The sequence below is a fragment of the Stegostoma tigrinum genome, chromosome 5 (assembly GCF_030684315.1).
Source record: "Stegostoma tigrinum isolate sSteTig4 chromosome 5, sSteTig4.hap1, whole genome shotgun sequence".
NCBI lineage: Eukaryota > Metazoa > Chordata > Chondrichthyes > Orectolobiformes > Stegostomatidae > Stegostoma > Stegostoma tigrinum.
Window position 1 is genome coordinate 65,074,129 of NC_081358.1, and position 22,135 is coordinate 65,096,263.

General features: G+C 36.7%; 1 protein-coding gene across 10 annotated transcripts in view; it reads left to right on the forward strand.

The window, feature by feature from the left end:
- Positions 1–19,621, forward strand: part of plag1 (pleiomorphic adenoma gene 1) — a 125,522-nt gene extending 105,901 nt beyond the window's left edge. For 6 of the 10 annotated variants that reach the window (XM_059646035.1, XM_048529576.2, XM_048529575.2 and 3 more), the window contains 3 exons: positions 3,441–3,576; positions 7,138–7,498; positions 13,316–19,621. In XM_059646035.1, the coding sequence (XP_059502018.1) occupies positions 7,257–7,498; positions 13,316–14,576 (1,503 nt within the window). In that variant the 5' untranslated portion in view covers positions 3,441–3,576; positions 7,138–7,256 and the 3' untranslated portion in view covers positions 14,577–19,621. The remainder of the gene's footprint in view (positions 1–3,440; positions 3,577–7,137; positions 7,499–13,315) is intronic. The other 4 variants (XM_048529580.2, XM_048529579.2, XM_048529582.2 and 1 more) reach the window with 1 other exon arrangement.
- Positions 19,622–22,135: the final 2,514 nt, after the last annotated feature.

The following is a 22,135-nucleotide window of genomic DNA, read 5'->3' on the forward strand; positions in this document are numbered from 1 at the left end:
TCCCTTTCACAAAACTATTTTTGACAGTGGTAAGCTTTTCTAAATGTCCAAGTTTGTCTGTCTTATGAATTCTAGCATCAGCTACAGATTTAAGCTGTTAGAGATAGCATGAACTGCCAATGCTGGAGGATCTGTTATAACACGGTGTGAGGCTGGATGAATACAGCAGGCCAAGCAGCATCAGAGGAGCAGGAAAGCCTGACGTTTCGGTTCGGGACCCTTCATTCTTCGTTCTGAAGAAGAGTCCCGATTCGAAACGTCAACCTTTTCTTCTACTCTGATGCTGCTTGGCCTGCTGTATTCATCCAGCCTCACACCGTGTTATAACAGATTTAGGCTAATAGGTTTCCTGTTTTCTGTCTGTCTCCCTTCTTGAACAGGGCCATTACATTGGAAAACTGCTAATCTGCTACAGGGATAACAAGGTGTAGAGCTGGATGAACACAATGTCTAAGCCTGAAACGTCAGCATTCCTGCTCCTCTGATGCTGCATGGCCTGCTGTATTCATCCAGCTCTACACCTTGTTATCTCAGATTCTCTAGCATCTGCAGTTCTTACTATTTCTGAAACAATCTGCTACAGGCCCTGTGGAATCCAGTAAATTTTGGAATATTTCAACCAATGCTTACTATCTCAGCAGCCACTTCCTTTTTGAATGCATGGCTCAAAGATACAGATCGTCAGGTCCTAGTGACATGTTTGCCTTTTGTTCTGTTTATCAAAAACCTTTTCCCTCATGATAAAGACTTAACATCCTTCCTTCGCTTAACACTGTTCTTATCTATGAGTCAGACAACATGGAAACAGACCCTTCAGTCCAACTAGTCCATGTAGAACATAATCCCAAACTAAGTAGTCTAACCTGCCTGTTCCTAGTCCATATCCTTCTAAACTTTTGCTATTTACGTGCTTATCATAGTGTCTTTTAAGCATTGTAACTGTGCCCACATCCCACCACTTTTTGAAGTTCATTCCAAACACAAACCACTTTTTTTTCGTTTAAAAAAATAAAAAATTGCCCCTTTTTTTTAAAATCTGTCCCCTTGCACCTTAATATGCTTCCTATTCTTGAAACCCACATCACAGGGAAAAGACACCATTAACTCTATCTACACCCCTCATGATTTTATAAACCTTTAATGGAAAAAAAGTTCTCTCAACCTCCTGGATTCCTATGTGGAAAATCTCAGCTTATCCAGCCTTTTATAACTCAAGCCTTCCATATCTAGCAACATCCTGGTAAATTTCTTCTGACCCCTCCCTAGCTGAATAATATCCTTCCTACAGCAGTGTGACCAGAACTGGACACAGTACTCCAGACAAGGCCTCGCCAATGTCCTGTACAATCTCAACATGACTTCCCAACTACTGTATTAAAAGGTCTGAGCAACGAAGGCTAGCATGTTAAACACCACCTTAACCATCTTTGGGATGCTTATAGCTTCTTCCAGTGTGAAAACTGATGCAAAATATTGGTTTGCTATTTTTCATTTCCCTGTTCCCCATTATTAATTCCCCATTTGCATCCTTCAAGCTCCCCACACTTGCGTAAGTGTTCTTAATTTTTTAAAATCAGTAGAAGCTCTTGCAATTTGTTTTTGCCAAATTGCTTTCATAAAAATCCTCTTACCAACCACTAGTTTTCACTGCATTATGTACTTTTGTTTATGATTTGATATTATTGTTAATAATACGAGGTTCATCCTTCTCACTGAATTCCCCCTTCTTTGGCTGGTCAAGTTTTACTGAACATTAAGAAGTATTTGCTAACATGTCTGCCACTGCTCATCCTCATACTTTCCTCTTGCACTTTTATCCCAGGCTTCTTTAGACAACTGAGATAACAGGGTGTAGAGGTGGATGAACACAGCAGCATCTGACGAGCAGGAAAGCTGACGTTTGCGGTCTAGGCCCAAAACGTCAACTTTCCTGTTCCTCTGCACCTTAGCCTGCTGTGTTCATCCAGCTCTCCACCTTGTTATCCCAGATTCTCCAGTATCTGCAGTTCCTACTATCTCTGAAACTGCTTTAGACAACTGTTTTCTCCATTCCTCTGTCATTGTCCTCAATTTCAATAAGGGCACTGGTTTGAGATTGAATTTGAAATTTTTCTATATTGTGATTGCTGTCCACTACAAGATCCTTAATTATGAGATCTCTATTAATCCTGCCTGATTTAAGCATCGCTAGATCTAAAATAGCCTGTTCCCAAGTAATTCTGCAACATAGCGCTCTAAGAAGCAAGTCCTGATGCAATGTACAAATTCGACTTCTATGTCAGCCCTGTCCATTCTGATTTGTATTGCCAGTATGCTGACTGAAATCATACATTGTTCTCTCCACAGTTAGTGTCCTCTTTGCATGTCTTCATTGTTTTCCAATGTGGTTCAAATGAAGTCTGTCCCTCTTTGCCTGGTAGTGGTGCCAGAGCTTTTCCCACATCAATCTTTCAGCCATACATTTATCTTTCATTTTATCTGCCATATGTCAATTTGCATATAGTTCAGGGAGAAATCCAAAGATTATGATCTTTGGGTTTCTGCTTTTTAAATTAGCCCAAGCTGCTTGTAATCCCTCAACAGAATCTCCTTCCTCATTTTCCCTATGTCATTAATATCCACTTAGACCACAACAGTTGGATCCTTCTCCAGTCTAGAAGGTGCTAGATGTCCTGATGGCAAAAACGTGGAAGTTGTGAAGCAAGCTTTTAAACCTTATTAAATATGCAATAGTGCCAGAGCTCTGGCAAATGGGAAGTATTCTTGCACATTTAACAAAAGAGAACCTGATGAATGCAGCAACTGCAAATTAGAGGAAACAATTTTTAAAAATCTCAGTGAGTGGTTATGATCTAAATGAAAAGGGTACTGGTAGTAATGTTTAAAAAGTATTAATATTCAAAAGGGAATTGGGAAAATATTAGAACTCAAAATTAGACAGCGCTTTTGGGGTATGTGTATAGGACTGGGTTCAATTGTTAGTGTGGCAAAGAGCAGGCAAAGCATGATGGGCAGAATAGCCTCATTCTGTGATTCTGACAAAGACTTGTTATTGCCACTGTCAGATTATATCAGAGTGCAATCTAGTCTAAATATAAGCTGCTGTTGCTATCACTCTGATCTTTCTTTCAGATTTACCACCTCTGCAACATTTATAAATTTATATATGTAAACCCAGATTTTTCTGGAAAATGTCACTAAGCATCTGTAGATACTATTCTACATTCTAATTCTAATTCTGTTTACTTTCCAAAATGCTGCGGTGTTTCTCATTGCCAATTGTTTTTTGTTTCTAAACTTGTAAGAACGAACCTGCAAAAGCATCATCATGTCCCCATTCTATATTAAAATTTCCCAAGCTGTTTTTTGTTTATTTAGAAGTACATTTCAGGAATGCTTGATTTGTGCATTTGACATCAACTTTTGACTTCTGCCCTCAGGTTCTAGATTCATGATTTGCAGAAACCTTGGGCAAAGAGCGACTGCACAAAACAAAGTGAGCCTGAAACAGAGTTCCACTATGGAAAGTGGAATTTTCGTCATGTGTCGTACTAGGAAGAAAATCATTTTGAACAGGTAAACCTCTCCCCTAGCCCCATAATAATTGTAGAACAAAAACACTTTTTTTTGAATGATGAGAGACAACATTGTAAGTAAGTGTGCCACATAGAAATAAAAATCCAGGTAGTGAATTGGTAAAATAATGGATGAATAGATCACCTATCCTCTTAATATGCTTGATGGAACATTCTCAGAACTGTTACCCAGGTCTGTGGGTAACTACATGTTATTGAAATAAGTCAGTTCTTATTATTATTTATTTGAAAAATATTTTCACTTTCACGAAACTGATACTTGCAAATTGGCTGTGTGTTTAAGCTGCATGCAAACTTTCATTGAAATCTGAGAACATTTGAGACACCTGGGACATTTCTTGCAAGTGCCCTTGGCTCAATCATCTTCAACTGTGTTATTAATAATTTTCCCTCCTTGATGTCAGATGTGGGAATGTTCTTTGATTGCACATGTTCACCACCATTCACAACTCTTCGTGCACTGCAGTAAGATGTGACAACACTAAAGCTTGGGCTGATGAGTGGCAAGTAACGTTCACGTGCAAGTGCCAGCTAATCAACATCTTGAACAAGACAAAATATAGCCATCTTCCCCGGACTTTCGATGACCTTACCATCACTGAATCTCCACCATCAAAATCCTGGAAGTTATCATTGACCAGAAACTGAACTGGACCAGCCATATTAATATTGTGGTTTTAAAAAAGCGAAAACATTAGAGACCTCAAATTTTTTCAGCTAGGTAACTCAACTCCTGACTCTCCTGAAACTTGTCCACTGTTTGCACTGCAGATGTCAGGAGTGTGATGGAATACTGCCCATTTGTCTGAATGAGTGCTGCTCTAATAATAATCAAGTAGCTTGACACTATTCTGGACAAAACAGCCTCCAAGATTGGCAATCCACTTGTGATCTTCAACATCCTCTAAAACTGATGCACAGTGGCTTTAACGCGTCCTAGGTAGAAAATGTAGTGCAGTAACTTACCAAGCATCATTAGAAGCTACCTTGCTAAACCGCACCGCACCTCTAACCTAGCAGAGGAGGATTATAGAAGGATGAGATCGTGACCGCCTGCAAGTGTCCCTGTAAGCAGTTGACGATGCTAACTTGGAACTATATCGCTGTTGCTGCATTCAATTCTTAAAACTTTCTACCAGTACTGTGGGTATACCTAATCCCAGTGGACTGCAGTGATTCAAAAAAAGACAGACCGCATGGTGATTCAGTGGTTAGCACTGCTGCCTCACAGGGTTTGATTCCAGGCTCAGATGTCTGTCTGTGTGGAGTTTGCACATTCTCGTGTCTGTGTGGGTTTCTGCTTGGTGCTCATTTCCTTCCACAGCCCAAAAAAAGTGTGTAGATTGGTCAAGCAAAATTCCCCCGTAGTGTCCAGAGATTGTAGATTAGGTGGATTAGCCATAATAAATGCAAGATTACATGGATAGGGCGGTGGACTGGGTCTGAATAGGATGCTGATGGACAATAATTGCTGGAACAGGATAGTAATGTCCACATCGAGTGAAAAATTTTTAGAAAAAGGGCATGTTTAGAGTCAGTCCTTCAGTCCAATTCGTCCATGCTGACCAAGTTTCCCAAACTAAACTTGCCTCCATTTGGTTCCATTCTCTCTCAACCTGTTTCATTCACTACCTACAACAAAACCAACTGAGTTTGAAATAAGAAAATATTCCTCGTACATTATTTATGATGCATTGACTAACAAAGCCCTCTTCAATGAATATTATCATGGAACTTTTTATTATTTGTTCTTGGACTGTGAGTGTCATTAATTATCCTGAAACTGGTGGTGCGCCATACCTTCTAACCTCTGCAGTCTATTACAATAAAACCCACAGTGCTGTTAGGAAAAGAGTTGTGTTCCAAACCCAAGATTTTGACCAGCAACAGTGAAGGAATAACAATAGCTTCAATTAGGATGGGGAGTGATTTTGAAGGGGTACTTGTACATTGAAAAACTGTTTATTGTCCTTGACCCCTCTTGAGTGGTTAAAGTCACAGTTTTAGAAGACTTGAGCAAGCAAACATAAACAGCAACAGAAATAGTATTTGCGCGTTGATGATTTGAATTTGATAAAAGAAGAATAATCTCAGTATCTCTGGGTTTGAATCCTACCATAGTAGATATCTGGAATTGAGATTCTAAAGATGACCATGAAACTAATGTAGGTTGTTTGTTTGTTTGTTTGTTTGTTTGAAAAACCCAAGTGGTTCACCAGTGCCCTTTTTAGGGAAGGAAACTCTGCCCTTTACCTGGTTTGGCCTCCTTGTGACTGCAGACCCACAGCAAAGTGGTTGACATTTAACTGTTTGCTGGGCAGTTAAGGGAGGGTGGTAAATGCTGGACCGGCCAATGATGCAAAGATCCTTGTGAATGAATTTTTAGAAGAAAGCATATCATCAGTATATCAACAAAAACTTAGCAAATAATGAAGAGGACTTCAGGATGATAAGATTGTGGAATGAGCAAGCAGACAGAAACAATTTAAGGATTATCTTTGAAGGGGAAAAATATATAATTAAAGCGTAGTGCCAATAGGAAAGAGGGAAGGATGTTTATATACACTATCGGAGGCATTCAGTACATCAAAGAGTAATGAATATATGCAAAATATTAATTAGGATACAGTTAAGTATTTTGTGCAGTTTTAAATGCCCCATTTACAAGAAGGATATTTAAAGCTATCAAGAACATGCATTGTAGATTCACTAGGATTATAACAAGGATGCAAACTGTAGTTGAGACTAAATTATCACATGCAGAGATTTTTAAATCTGTGTGCTTGATTCTGCATATAGAAATAGGTAATCGGTATCACCATTTTAACATTGCCACTTCTGATGAAGCTTTCCTGCCTCTCGGCAGCCTGCTTTGCTGTGTTCCTCTAGCTCCACGCTGTTATCTGACTCCAGCATCGGCAATTCTTACTATCTCTCAGCAATCAGAACTGGTCAGAATTAGCAGCATTTCCTGTTCATATTTCAGATTCCCAGGATCTGCATTATTTCATATTTGGGGTTATGTGCAATTGCTTTAGCAGTAGCAATGAAGACACAATGGACCTAACAGACTTCCACAGTACTGTAAACATCAATGCTGGAAATCAGAAACAAAATCGAAGTTCTGAACAAGTGTCACTGGACTCCACATTTACTGATTTCTCACTACAGATGCCAGACCTGCTGAGTGTTACCGGCAATTTCTGTTTGATTCACGTTTGAATAAAACTCTGATTAAGTGAAAATACTGGAGCAAGATGCTGAAACAGATTGCATCCAGTAATAAATGTGAATAAATATATCAAAGTACACAGGAGAAAGAGGATTTTATTTCCTTTGAAAGACTGTAAAGAATTAGAAGTGCGTTTTGTTCGATGATTTACTATGAGCCATTAAAACATTATTCCAGATGTGGTTTGAGTTGAATAAGTACTATAGAAATGCAATTGACAAAGTAAGAATTTTGTTTGCTGAAATCAGTTCAGTCACACTACACACTGAAACAATTTATGAAACACTCAACACCTTTTACTGTTTATAGGTTCTAAGTGCCAAATGTGTTGAACACATGAAACATCAGAAAGAAGAAAAAGAAGTCCATTTACATCAGTACAACTGGGCCAAACTCTTGTCCAGAGATCAGGCATTCTGTAGACTGCAATGGCTACTGTCATCCCTGGTGATCTTTTAGAAGTAAAGGATACTCAGAAGGTTCTAGTGGGGAAACGTAAACAAAGTGACATCAAATCGAGAAAATCCTTTCCTTGTCAGTTGTGTGGAAAAATCTTCACTAGTGTTGAGAAATTGAAAGTGCATTCGTATTCGCACACCGGCGAAAGACCCTACAAGTGTTCACACGAAGCCTGTACCAAGGCATTTGTGTCTAAATATAAGCTACTGAGGTATGGAAAATTTGATACATTATAGGAATTATTACGATTTTACAGCAATATTAGGGATATTTCATCAGAGGGTTCCTACAGTGTGGAAACAGGCCCTTCGGCCTGACAAGTCAACACTGACCCTCTGAGCATCCCATCACCTAATATACACATCCCTGAACACTGGACAAACTAGTGTGGCTAATCCACAAAGCCTGCACATCTTTGGACTGTGGGAGAAAACCAGAGCAACTGGAGGAAACCCACCCAGACATGTGGAGAACGTGCAAACTCCACATGGAAAATTCCACCCTCTGTGGACTAAACATGGGTCCCTGGCACTGTGAGGCAGCAGTACGAACCACTGAGCCACCGTGCTGCCTTAAATTGGACGAGGAAAGCTCGCGTTCCCTGACCAGTAATCAAACCTGGGCCACAGCGGTGAGCGCACTGATTCCTAACCACTAGACTACCACGTTGGCACTATAGCACACTACATTTTGCAGACCAAATTTCAAATTTGGGCTCGATCTAAACTAAACAATTGCATGCTACTAAATTTACCTAAATCATTTCACTATAGGCTTTGAAAGTGTCTGCATTAAATTGGATTGATGAAAGAAATACATTTTTGGCCAAGTATTTCAAAATGCTGATGTCCAAATAATTAGGCTGAAACTGGGCACTGGTTCTAAAAAATGTATAGGTTCACTTTGACATGAGACAAAGGACATCTAACTAGGTGTTGCTGTCAGATTGAGTTACTTTTAAGATACTGTTATTGTTCTAATTAGTTTTTACTGTATTTTAAACAAATGTGTGGAGATTCTCAAACGACATCTAATCACTATTGAATTCAAACATAATTGAATATATTGAAATAGCAGGAGTTTCTGCTAGATACTTCTAAAGCAGACCAAACTAATGCACATAAAATAACAAGAAATATACAAGAAACTTTAAAATACATTGGTCTTGAAGCTGGCCCCCACCTGCAAAACTAATCAACTAATCAAGCTGTCACTTGCCAATGCCCCAACCAAAAATAATGGTTAAATGAAAAAAATTAACATCTTTCCAATCCACCTGTTCAAAGATGTTATTAGATACCTTGTGCAGGGGGTACCTGAACCCAGGACCCTTGTTCCTGCCACTGGACCACTACCACCACACCACAACAGAGTGTCCTTTTTAACAGATTTATTTTTCTGAATTTAACAATTTTTCTAGACAACTTGTTCAGAGATAACATTACACATCTCGAGCAGGTGGGATTGGAACCCATGCCTCCTAGTACAGATGTTGGGATACTATCTCCTGCTGTAGGAGGACCCTAAATTAGTGACTGGTGTATCCATTTCACCCACCTGCAGGACTGGAATTGAGTGGAAGAGAATTAGGTGCAAGTCCACCAACGGGCACTTTAAATCTTAAATACTTAAGTCATTTTCAGCTATGTAAAATTGTGCAACTCTCAAGTGATAAACAAATCACTCCTGACAACACCTTTTCTTTTCCCCTGACAATTCCATTTTAAGTTGTATGTCTTTTCATTTTCTTGAGGGATGTTGCCATCCCTGGTCCCTATGACTGGTATGGAAGGGATACTTTTTAAGATGTTATTCTGAAACACTACCCAATTGCACTGGTTCAATGCAAATTTGAACAGAATGTTGGAGAAGTGAATAACATCCCACAATTTCAGGTGCAGTTTGTAATTTTGTCACAAGTTGTGCCCAAATTGTAAACTTTACACTAAGACGTTATTGAATATTTCAGCATTTTTGTCTTTTTTTCCCCTCTAAGTTTTTATTGTTTCAGTCCTTTTCAAAACATTAGCAGTTTTAATACATCAAAAAGTATTATTTAAAAGGATGCATTGTTAAAATTAATCCAGAAATATTAAGGGAAATGAGACAAGCAAGCATCTCGGATCACTCATGGTCCCACTAAATGGCCAAAGAGAGACAAAAGATAAAATGGCTAATTTCTGTTCCTGTTCTATAAATGTAATCTGTTTTACAAGTAATCATCTGTTCACACACATGGTAACCTACAAGAATATGAAACTCAGCAAGAAGCCAAATCTCAATGCTGACACCACATTTTCAAACCAGCCCATCTAACAGTAGTAAATCTGCTCGCGCAAAAAACAATTGTAGGCTAATAAAGCAATACAACTCTTTTCTGATGAAACATCAGCTTTTGTGCTCCCAAGATGCTGCTTGGCCTGCTGTGTTCATCCAGCCCCACACATGTTATGTTGAGAACTGCAGATGCTGGAGAATCCATTATGTCTCCAATACAACTCTTCAGTTGCTTTTCTCAGAATTTGTGATTCCAATCTAGTGTGTTGCATTAACATTTTTTTAAAACAGTATTCCTTGGCCATGTTTTAAATATTGTATTTACTGTAAAAATAAACTAAACCAATTCCTTTATAGTTTAAAATAAAATTTGATAAATTTCTTTTACATGCAACTTGATTAGAAAATAATGGTTGAAGCATTGTAAAGAATATAAATTAGTACAGTACAGACGCAGGCCCTTAGGCCACCACTTTTTGTTGACCATGATGTCATTCTACTCTAATCCCATTTGCCTGTATGTAGTCCATGTCCCTGTATTCCATACTAATTCATAATACTATGCCTAAGTACCTTCTTAATTTTAATATTATATCTGCTTCTACCGCTTGCCCTGGCAGTGTGTTCCAGGCACCTACCAAACTTTTTCAGAAAAGAAAACTTGCCTCGCAGTCATCTTTTAAATTTTTTTTTACCGTTATCACTTTAAACCTATGCTCCCTTGTATTTGATATTTCCACCTTTGGGGCGGTAGTGGTGGGGTGGAGGGTGTGGTGGGTGTGGAGTGTGCATTGAAAGACTCCAGCTGTCCACCCTATCCATGCCTCTCTCAATGTTATACACTTTTTGTCAGGTCGCGTCCACCCACCAGCCTTTGACACTGTAGATAAACTTGGCTTGTTCTTACTAAACTCCCCTTATAGCTGCTGTATTCCAATCCAGGCAACATCCTGGTAAGCTGCTTTATCACCCTTTCCAAAGTCTCCATGTGCGTCCTGGTCTATATCCTGCTATGTCCTTTAGCCTTCATCACTCTCCACAACTACACTGATTTTCATGTCAGCTGAAAACAATTTGTTCATGAGATTATTTTATGTATTATAAAGGTATGTAATAAAGCAAACTCAGGCAGAGGACTTCGCACAGATCCTTCCAGAGCACATTCGTCACAGACAACTGAATAGAGTTCAGACAAGACTTCGCCCGCATAAAGCCATGCTGACTATCCCTAATAAGACCATTCTTCAAATGCGAGTAAATCCCGTCTTGAAAAATCTTCTCCAACAGTTTCCCTACCACTAATGTAAACCTCAATGCCTATGATTTATTTGATTATCTTCTTAAAGGAAATAACATGGGCTATTCACCAGTCTTCTGGGATTTTCAGTATCCTAGGCTAGATCCCATTAGGCCCTGGGGACTTAATGTTTTTCAAGACACCTAAAACCACCACCTTTGATATTGACATGCCCCAGAATATTATCATATTCCTCCCTAATCTTACTATCACCCATTTCCCTGTCCATCGTGGATACTGATGCAAAGTACTCATTAAGGACTGCCCATTTCTTCTGGCTCCGAGCATAAATTCCCTCCTTTTATCCTTGAATGTACTAACCCTTGCTCCTAATATCTGTATAAAATATCTTGGGATTCTCTCTATCCCTACTTGCCAAGGACATTTCAGCCTTCTCGCCCTCCTAATTCCTTAAGTTCTTTTCTAGTTCCTTGACACTCAAGGGTCTTGTTTCATTTCAGTTTCCTAAACCTTCCTTTTTTCCTTTTTGACTAACTTGTCGATATTTTGTCATCCAAGATTCCCAAATCTTGCCTTCCTTATTTTTCAGCCTCTCAAGAACGTGCCAGTCCTGAATTCTGATCAACTGACTCCCACATGTTAAATGTAAATTTACCCTCAAACAGTCTAACTTCTCCAGTTCTGTCCTCATACTGCATAGAAAATCTGTGATTTTTCTTTTAGTTTTCCTTTTTGGTTTTAAAACTAAAATTATATTTGAAATAAATATGCTTTTGATAAAATTCAATTTTTACCAACCTATTTGGAAACAAGGTATGCTTCTATTTTGTTGCAAACATGTTTTGTTGAAGATACAGATGCTTAATATTTTTAAAACATTTCACCCCATGTTAAAGTAGAAGGCTCAAATAGATTAATACTTCAATTTGGAGAGAGGACTTTAGTGTAAATGCCTTGAGTTCATGTGCAAGAATTTGAAGATTTGTTCCTTTATCAACCAAGAGAGCCAGGTAATGGGTCCTAGGGACCCAGATTTGAATGTTGCCACAGCAGATGATGGAATTTGATTTCAATTTTAAAAAGAGAGAGTTTGGAATTAAAAGTCCAATGATAGCCACGAATCAGTTGTTGACTGTTGGAAATATCCATCTGGTTCCCTAATTGTCATCTACATGTGCCTCCAGCAATGCTGTTAACTCTTAACAGCTCTCTGGGCAATTAGGGATGTGCAATAAATGTGGCGTAGACAGAGGTGCCCTCATTTCCACGAACGAATTACTCAATATCTAAGGAAATATGTTAAATGTGCTAATTTATTTATGTATCTTAGTAAAGCTCCTTATCACTTGTCATTCGGAAATGATCTACCCTGCCTGAATCCCAAATCAAATGGAAAGAGGTTTTGCTTCCAAAATATTACCCTAACACTTGAGTTGTACTAAGAGGAAATCAATATTTTTTAATATTTCACTTTCTGATCCTTAAAACTATTTGCATTATGAATGTTATGCATATTTGCTATTGAATGTAAAACCATTATTTGAAAATTAGTACATAAAAAGCAGATGAAACTAGTTTAATTCCCTACATTTGATTACTGAGGTGTGCATATATAAATGTTCAAAATATTTGAAGCTTTAAATTTTTTGGGACTTGCCTATTTATTAAATATTATACAAAAGTATTCTCCATTATCTGACCCTTGTTTACTTCCTTCTGTAATGGTACAGAAGCCTTTATTTTTAGTTTAAGTAATTGTCTTTATTTTGCATGTAAACTAATAACCCATACATTTTTTTAACCGTATATATCTTTCTTTCTATTTAAGTCTACTTTTGTTTTTCTTTGAGGGTATTACTTTTCAATGCAAATAATAACTTGGTCAAAATATTTCAGTAATGTAGGGGCATATTTCCTTTGCACTTACTTTTATAACTTGGCTTTTTTAAAAATAATTTTCCCTTAACTATAACTTGATTACTTTTTAAAAAAAGTCAATGAAGGTAAGATTGTCAAAAATTGTTAACTAATTCAATACACAAGTTTTATTGAAATAATGTTTGGAAAAAGCTTATTTCCATGTGCTTTTCTGACCATTTCAGCTTATTATAATCATATAAACAGTATCGTCTAGAAAGCCTATAACTATATCTGTTAACATATATAATTAGATGTTTATATATGTCTTTATTGGCAGAAATTTATTTATACTTTTTGCCGGTGTTTTTGGGGTTAAGACAATTATAAAACATTGCATGTTTTGAACTTTGAATAAAATCAGACTTTTTAATACAGTCTTAAATTTATATTATTTATGTGCATGAATAAGCTGAAGATTACAGCATTATTTAAATCTAAATTTTCTATTTAATTAGTTTTGGGAGTATACAGTCACGTTTAATTGCCTACTCAAACCTAGTAAAGCTGCTGTGCTTCTATGCAAGTATTTAAATTCATCAATTTAGTATCAATAACAGTTTGTGTCTGTTCAAGGCATATGACCACCCATTCACCTCAGAAGACCCACAAGTGTACTTATTGTGAGAAAATGTTCCATCGTAAAGATCATCTAAAAAACCATCTACGGACTCATGATCCAAACAAGGAAGCCTTCAAGTGTGAGGAATGTGGGAAAAACTACAATACAAAGCTTGGCTATAAACGTCATCTGGCTCTACATGCTGCAACTAGTGGTGACCTTACCTGTAAAGTGTGCTTACAAACATTTGAAAGCACAGGTGTGTTACTGGAGCACCTGAGGACACATGCTGGCAAGTCAAGTGGCACAAAGGAAAAAAAACACCAGTGTGACCACTGTGACCGTTGTTTTTATACTCGGAAAGATGTTCGGAGACACATGGTAGTACACACTGGAAGGAAAGACTTCCTTTGTCAGTACTGTGCCCAGAGATTTGGTCGGAAGGACCACTTGACACGCCACATGAAGAAAAGCCATTCACAGGAGCTGCTGAAGGTGAAAACTGAACCACCAGATTTTATGGATCTATTTAGCTCTAATACGTCATTGTCCATAAAAGATGAGCTAACACCAGTGATGTCTGTGGTTTCCAGTGAGCTGACATCTAGGCCATTTACAAATGCTTTACAAATGAATATTTACAGTGCCCATATTCAAACGATGCAAACTCTAGGGTCAGCAAACCAAATGGTATCCACACCATTGCCTTTAGGAATGGGTTGCCCACTAGAAATTGAATCTTCAATTCGCTCTTCTCAAGAACTCTCCTCAAAATATTTTCTTGGTTCTACCTCATATGCCATTGCAGTGCCTGAAAAAGGACAGCCATTAAAGAATGAAATAGATAGTTACTTAATGGATCTACAAAGTGATTTGCTTTCCTCCTCCCATGACACTCAATCATCCCCCTCAAAACTAGGGTTGGAATTGCCGGCAGGGTCTCTGGGGGATGGATATGGGGATATTTTACTTTCAAAAAGCCCAGCTGTCCGTAGTGAACCTCTGAATTCATCATCCTTGGACTTTTCTCAGTTGTTAAGTTTCTTGCCACTTAATAGCACTGCATACAATCAACCAGTTTCTTTAGGTAATCCTGGAATGTGTTATACACAGGACGAACCTCACCCATCCCTCATTCCTCTTGCATCACAGAGCCAGGATTCACATGAAACTGGCAACAGTATTGCTCTCCATGCTCTTCATCCTTTATCCACAGTCTTCACGACTAGCTTAAGCACAACGACACTACCACGTTTTCACCAGGCTTTTCAGTAGATGATGCAACTTTCTTATCGACATCTTTTTTACAGATATTCTCTTATATAATGCCAGTTATCCAGATGGAATATTAATGAATTGGACAGTAGACTCATTAATGGCTTCTAATATCTTTGTTACTGTGTGAATAGTCACAGGAGGCAAGCAAAACTGGGAAAAGACTGATAGCACAAGACTGTCTGTCTATCTTTATTCATGATGGGAGCATCCCATGTAGCAGCTAATGGAGAATAAATGTGCATTACAGGTTAGTAAGTAGATTTAAATCTAATCCAGCATTGAGAGAACCAACCTGACCAGCCTAAAGATTTATAGAAAGAATATACACTCCGTACACCCCATCCAATGCCAAGACTGATGGTTCTTATAAGTGTGACTTTGAGGCATTGAAAAGAATCTTTCAGGTTTAGTTATCAGAGTGACTGCAATATTCTGTGTGTTTTCCTTTTTTAAAAAAATAAGCAAACTATTAAATTTTAAAACCAACGTTCATGTTGTTTTGTGCAACGATTTTGCAAAGTTCTTCAGTAGGTCTTTTAGTGGTCCTTAAGTGATTTTTTTTTTGTTTTGAGTACCGGCATCAAATACCTTTTTGAACTGGGGGCATACCTGTGCACTGAGGACCAAGCAGTTCTTAAAATCAGTTGCTCAAAAAAAGTTATGGTGAATAGGTAAATTAAATTTACATGCAAACTGAAACACTTTTAAAGTCTGTAAAGCTTTAAGTGCCATCATATTCAATACAGTATCTTTTTAAAACTCTGCCTATGACTTTATTGAAAATTCATTTACCATGTTGTTATACAAATTCCTGCATGAATTCTGTTTTCCAATTTAGTAATTGCATTCCTTTTAAATTCTGGGTTTCAAGTGAGAATGTAGTTTATGCATTGTGTAATAGTATTCACCTGCACCTTTGAATATTCAATCTGTCAATATATTTGACAAAAGCTAATAATGCATATTCATCTAAGATTGTATAAATTCACCTACATTTGCTTATAGGTTTGAAGGCTAAACAAGTAAGTTCTGTTATGAATATTCTCCAATTAAGTTCTATTTTAAAACGAGGCAAGTGAAAAGAGGAGATTTCTGAAATCCATGTGGAGCCTTGACAGGAAGAGAAATCAACTAGTAGAAACTAATGCCAAATTTATGTTTTTATAGAATCCTTTTTTCATTTGTTACATAAATCACACATTCTCCTTGCTTTCTTTTGAATTTTAATAACATTTAGCCAATGTGAATAGTTAAATATTTTGGGCTTTTTTGCAGTACTTGCTGCTTTGGAAACCACTTCATTCATTCATTCTTGGTCTACTCTAAATCTTAAAATTATGACATCTGTATTAGATTGATTTTCTTCAGAGATTTTGTTAAATCTTTATCTCCTTTTATATTACTAATATTTAACTTTCATTTCTGTCTTATCATAATGCACTTGAATTTCATCTTTCGTTGATGAAATGAAGACTCTGGAATTGTTATCTATTGCTAACCCTCAAACTCAATATTCCTTTTAAAAATCTCACCTAATCTGAACTGAAAAATTAATTTTACATTTTTGCACTTATAGTTTGAAAAGATAGACTTCAGATATGTATCAGTACTTAAAATGATTAACATGCCCATCTGGATTTAATTTGGATTTTCTTAATGCCATTCTTGCTGGTGAGTGCATTCCGTTTTAAGATAATGAGTACCAATTGTTTTCTTGAATTATACACAATAAAAGCCAAATATGCATTGTCAAAAATTTTAAAAACTGGAAAATTCATCACAGCTGGCATCATTTGTAAGTGAGAAGGAGTTGGTGTTTCAGGTTAATTATATATGTTCTGATTAACTGTCTCTACAGATGCTGCTAGATTTGCTGAGTAGTTCAAGCATTGTGTTTTGATTATCAATAAGTGTTGGAATTAGGTAAGGATTAAACATGTTACTTTATTAGCAGATATTGGTCTAACCGATCATGATTTAATCAGCTTGTTAATCTCCAAGCTATTTAACAAATGAAAAGCCATACATTGTTTACAAAATATTATAATTAAGTAGTTAGCAAGAAGTGTTGCAGTCTATTTTATTGGTTTGCTGTTAGCTTTAAGTGGTACAAAAGGTTTTTGCATTGAAATTCAAAAAGGCTAAAATAATTGAATTGAAACAAAAACTGAAAATATCAGAAATCGGAGGCAAAACACCTTGGAAATGATGCACCCAATTGTGACTCCAAAGTGATCTTGAGAAACTTAATTTCAGCCAATAAGCTTATGGCATTGTGGGGAGAGATCAAAAGTTGACACTTTTTTGGTATAATTTGACAGAAGCGTCATATAACACCTAAAATGTTAACATATTTGATCTTCCCACAAATCCTCAGTGACCTAATGTGTGTTAACTTTTTTTCATCTCATTGGCTTCTTCAGGACATTTACTTAGTGGAATATTGCTTAATGAAAATAACCTGAAGCCTAGCTTTGACGTGTGTGTGTGTGTGTGTGTGTGTGTGTGTGTATTTTTCACAACTGCTAACAACTGATTGATGCAATATTTCCACTTTAATTTTGTCGCTGAAATTATTTAGATGCTAAGTTCTGCCCAGTCAATCAGAGTTACAATGGTTGACAGTTTAGCAGTTAGTTAATACTTGATTGTCCTGAGAGATCCTAATTGTTGGTCAACTGAAAAAAATGTTTCTTGCTGCATGAAATTGATTTAAAATTTGACACTGCTCCTGAAATACGTGGATTTCTCATTACATTACAGACTATCATAGTACCCATTTACTCTGAATATACAAGTCCTTGCTTGCTCATTTTAGTTGAACCCTGTCGATGATTTCACTAAAATGATGAGTAGTAAATGAGATGTCATTCCACCCAAACTCTTTGCTGAAAATACCAACTGGAGAAATTTGCCTTCTTTTTAGCTAGTGACTAGGAGTGGTGGTGATGAATCTTCTGGAAGCTTAAATTAAGACAGTATTAGCACATTACAATGGGCCTTGTTAATATCTATGGGACCTTTCTTGAACCTTCCTATTTGTGATATAGTAATTTTAAAAACTCTGCATATTTTCTAAAATGCTTGAGTTAGAACATTGTGCTTTGATTCCAGTTGAAACCTGTCTTGATGGTCATAAGTTTTATTTTACTTTTTGTTTGCAATGGAGGTCAAACATATTCACAGGAAGTTGTCAAATATCTTTTGAACAAAAGAATGTAAAAGCTTATTACAAAAAAAACTATTGGAACAGTCTCATTACAAACTCTTTTTTAAAAATCATCCTTTTTATTGCTGCCAGCCCATACAGTCACTCAAACCTCAGTGAAGACTCACCCTGTCTCCATGCTGAAGCCTCTTGTCCAGCTGGCAGGGCTGTAATCTGTTTCCTTTCCACAAACTTATGCACATTCGCTAAGTGCTACTTTCAGTTAGTATCTGGCCCTGGGATTTTGACAACTCTGCTCACTATTACTCAAGATCCATTCCCCAAACTCGTGGCCAACAGCTTGCATGATACTTTCCTCTCGGACACCTGCCTTCTGCTTCTGGAACTTTCCTCTCATCAACTTGATGAGGACTGTAGTCCTCAGTCCTGACTGCTCCAAACAGCGCCTCTGCTATTAGGGAGCCTGTTCTGTGTGAACCTACCTCTGTCTGTTTCTCTATGGGGGTAACTCAAATTATTAAAACACCTTTTTAGTAGTTATCTCCCCAGGACACTCTTATTGGTCATTTACCTGAAATCACATGACTACTTGTGACTGTTGTTTTGAACTTGATTTTAAAAGGAAACAAGTCAGATCTTTATACCAGAAAATTAAAATACACTTCCTTTACTTCAGAACCATAAGTCCTCAGATACTAATCGTATATTACAAACACTTAACAATTGTCACAATAAAGAAATAACTCTAATATTCTAGGTTTTTGGGCTTACCAAAATAACATTGTAAGGACAGCCAAAGAAAACAGGAAAACCTTGTTCACTCCGATCACCTCACATCTAAGAGAGCTGTTATTATAATTAGGGGTAAAACTCAAATTAAATATATTAACAATCCTCCTAAAGTATCTAAAGTACATATGTTAGGTTTTCCCCTCACTTGTACTGAGTTGCTGGGTCTCGGATGTCTGTGTTTCTGATCTTATAGTTGGTGATTACTTTCTGTAAAATTCATTTGTTGGCAAACCTCCAGCAACACACTATGCATATGCCTTCCAAACCAGCAATAATCATAAGCCACTTTTAATGAAGTACCCATTCTTCATCGTTGAGTCGCTAATGATTATTCAGAGGTCCTCCTCAGTATGAGTAGTGAAATAAAAAGACAGGTGGGAGGAAACCTGTTAATGTTGCAATATATGGCCTGCTGACTACCTGGAGTATCAACTGTTTAGACATACAGTATTTTAAAGTAATAAATTCTACTTTTTGTTAGGTTTGGCAAGAAAACTGTCATGTCTATAATGTGATTTAAAGTTAATAAAGAAATTTTATCCCTACACTTAACAGTATATAAAAACAGCACTGTACAAATGTTGATGTTATGAAAAGGCCATTTGACCCATTAAGAATTAAGATTATTACTTAACAGATTCACTCTATTGTAGGTGTCTATATTTTGAATAACTGATATATTCTTAGCTGTTATCTTGATGGATTAAGATTTTAATCACCACAACATCTCTCGACTTCAGACCTGTAGCTGGAGAGGAATTTGTGGTGGTGATGAACCTTGTAGAAATTAAATTTACTTTTTGTCCAATATGTAACACACAATGGTTCATGTGTATCTAAAAATACGTTTTCAATAAGTTCTTAGTCATCCATGTAGCTGTGCTAGATAATTGAATAGTTTAGATATGAATTTGTGTTCAACTCAGATAGTAACTCATTAGAATAATGACTATCCTGCAAATAAGTCCTTTCAGTTGTAGATAACAAAAAAAAACAATAAACAGGAGACTTGCTAGTCATGGTAGTAAGAAATGGAATCAGTATTTCTGAAATGAATAAAATAACACTGGCATTTATTTAATACTTTTCATTGAACTATCTCTATTCTTTACATGATGAATGACCTTTATTGAAGTGGAGTTACTATTGTATTATGTTAACAAATTTCTGCATATGATGTTTGTACTACCCTCTCAAAATGAACATCTATTGGATGTCTAATTCACCCAGGTTGTGAGAGCTGAAACAAAGATTTTTAGACTTGGAACTCACATTTTATAGATTTATATCTTGCAGTGCTTCTGTTTAAAGTTTTCAAATTCAGCACTGTATTAGCATTGAAAATAAAAAAAGTATTTAATGTTACTAGATGGAAATATAGGCTATGATCAAAAATATTTTTAAGAAAAATGAACTTTTAAATTTTGTTTGCCTGTAATCCATAGCTCTGGTCAATTGTTCCTGGACTTTGAATCCAACTGGGATGAGAGGCAAGTGAAGTTGAAAATTAGCCCCATCACCCAACTGCCTGACTTCTGTTTCCCTTCAGCATCTGGGCTATTTTTGTGGAGTCATCAAGGGAAAATTTGGCTTTATTTTTTTTTTACTGGCAGCAACCAAGTTTTGGTTTGGAGGCAGGCACAATGGGGTCAAGTTCTCCTGGCAAGCCAAGTGGTCGCTCCATCTACCTGGGTGTAAGAGCATCCAAAGGGCACCCTGCAGTAGGATTCTCTCCAACTAACAGCCTAGCTACTGAATCTGTTTTTTGACTGAAAGATGTAAATAAACTAAGGTCAATGTGCCTCCACATTGGAAGCTTTGTTATTTATTTTTCAGTATTGTCGTTGTTGCTATTAAACTGGAATGCCTTTGATTAGCCCTCTAGCTTTAAGGGACTAACAGTCACCCATAATTGGGCAGAGCACTTCTTTCTGCAGTTTAAGAGACCATGATCAGTTCGCTCTGGGATAATCTTGAGTGTAAAATCTGTCATAAATCTTATTTATTGGTCCCAGAGAGGGAATTCAGTTAAATATTTGGTCATTCACATTAGTGGAGCTACTGGTTTTACTTTTGCGAAAGATTTAGCACTTGGGTTTTGATGCTTTCATTAAAGATTTGAACTGTGACTAAGCAGCACCTAGGATTTAGCTCTTAGTTGGACACTCACTGAATAATCTGGACATGCTGTATCCAATGTATAATCCAGCAAATGCTAATGGAAGATTTGTGTTTCTAATCCATTCCCACCACTAGATTTTTCAGTAGATTATTCAAATTGAAGATTATCTATTGTCCTTTTCTTAAAAAAAAGCCCATTAACTGCAGCAGTTCTAATTTTTAATAGATCCTTTTAAAAATATTCAAAATATAATGCCAGTAGAATAAATGCAGAATTTCATAGAAAGTTGAAAGTTTTGAAATTGAAAGTTTTTTTTTGTTAATTTTTTTTGGGTTGGTGGGGCAAGGTACATGGAATTATAATATTAGTGCATAGCATTATTTATAAACTTAAATCAACAATCTATATTAGATTGTCTAATAAACCAAACAAATGTTCTAGTCAGTTTTGTTTTCAAAGCCCAATATTGCATAAATGGACATTATAGGGGCTCTTTTGAAAATATGCATCCTTGTTAAGGCATTTCATTTGCGAGAAGTATTCGGTGAATTGAGATTTAGTACTTGATATTTCAGTTATTACTCCATTGTAAATATTTGAGAATGTAGTACACAAAATGTACGGTATGTTCTTTCAAAAATTGAGTTTTTGTGTCGGTAATATCAAGTTCGAAAATGTCTCACACTTGAAACTATAGTTGGACTTCCTGCCTCAGGCTAAGCACGTGAAACTCCGCAGCATAGCTGAAAGGGGAATGGTGATAGGATAGCCAGTGGGTAAGTTGTTTACAAATATCCATGAGTATTTTGCACACAGTTTGTATTTGGAATGATGAATCCAAATTGGTTAGCCAACTAAAAGAAAGGGTAAAATTGTGATCAGAGATAATGGGAACTGCAAATGCTGGAGAATCCAAGAGCTCTGATGAAGGGTCTAGGCCCGAAACGTCAGCTTTTGTGCTCCTGAGATGCTGCTTGGCCTGCTGTGTTCATCCAGCTCCACACTTTGTTAGCTTATAAAAGAAAGGGTACCTCTTTACATCAGAAATGCTTCTATTTAAGTACACCTTCTGATTTAAATTTAAACAAGAGAAAACTTTTTCTTTGTTTTTCAGGATTTCTTCTTTAGAATAAATAGAACAACTAATTAAGCTGTCTCAAAGAAAAACCCACCACACAATTGGAGGGGAAAATTTCAAAAGTGGGCAAATAATTTAAACCATCCTGTGTTAATTGACAAGTCGTCTCATTTTGAGAATAAAAAAATTCCCATAAATGGAATAACTGATGCTGTTTTTAATTAATACAATCAAATTGCCTTTAACTTTGAATTTAAATCTGTGAACTTTAAACAATTGATTTTTTTTAGACGTTATTTTATTTTTCATATGTTAACTAAAGCAAAAGTGCATGCTGCTTGAGAAGTGGAATTTTCATAAAATCTTAGATGTATTTTTTCATTTGTACAAAATTC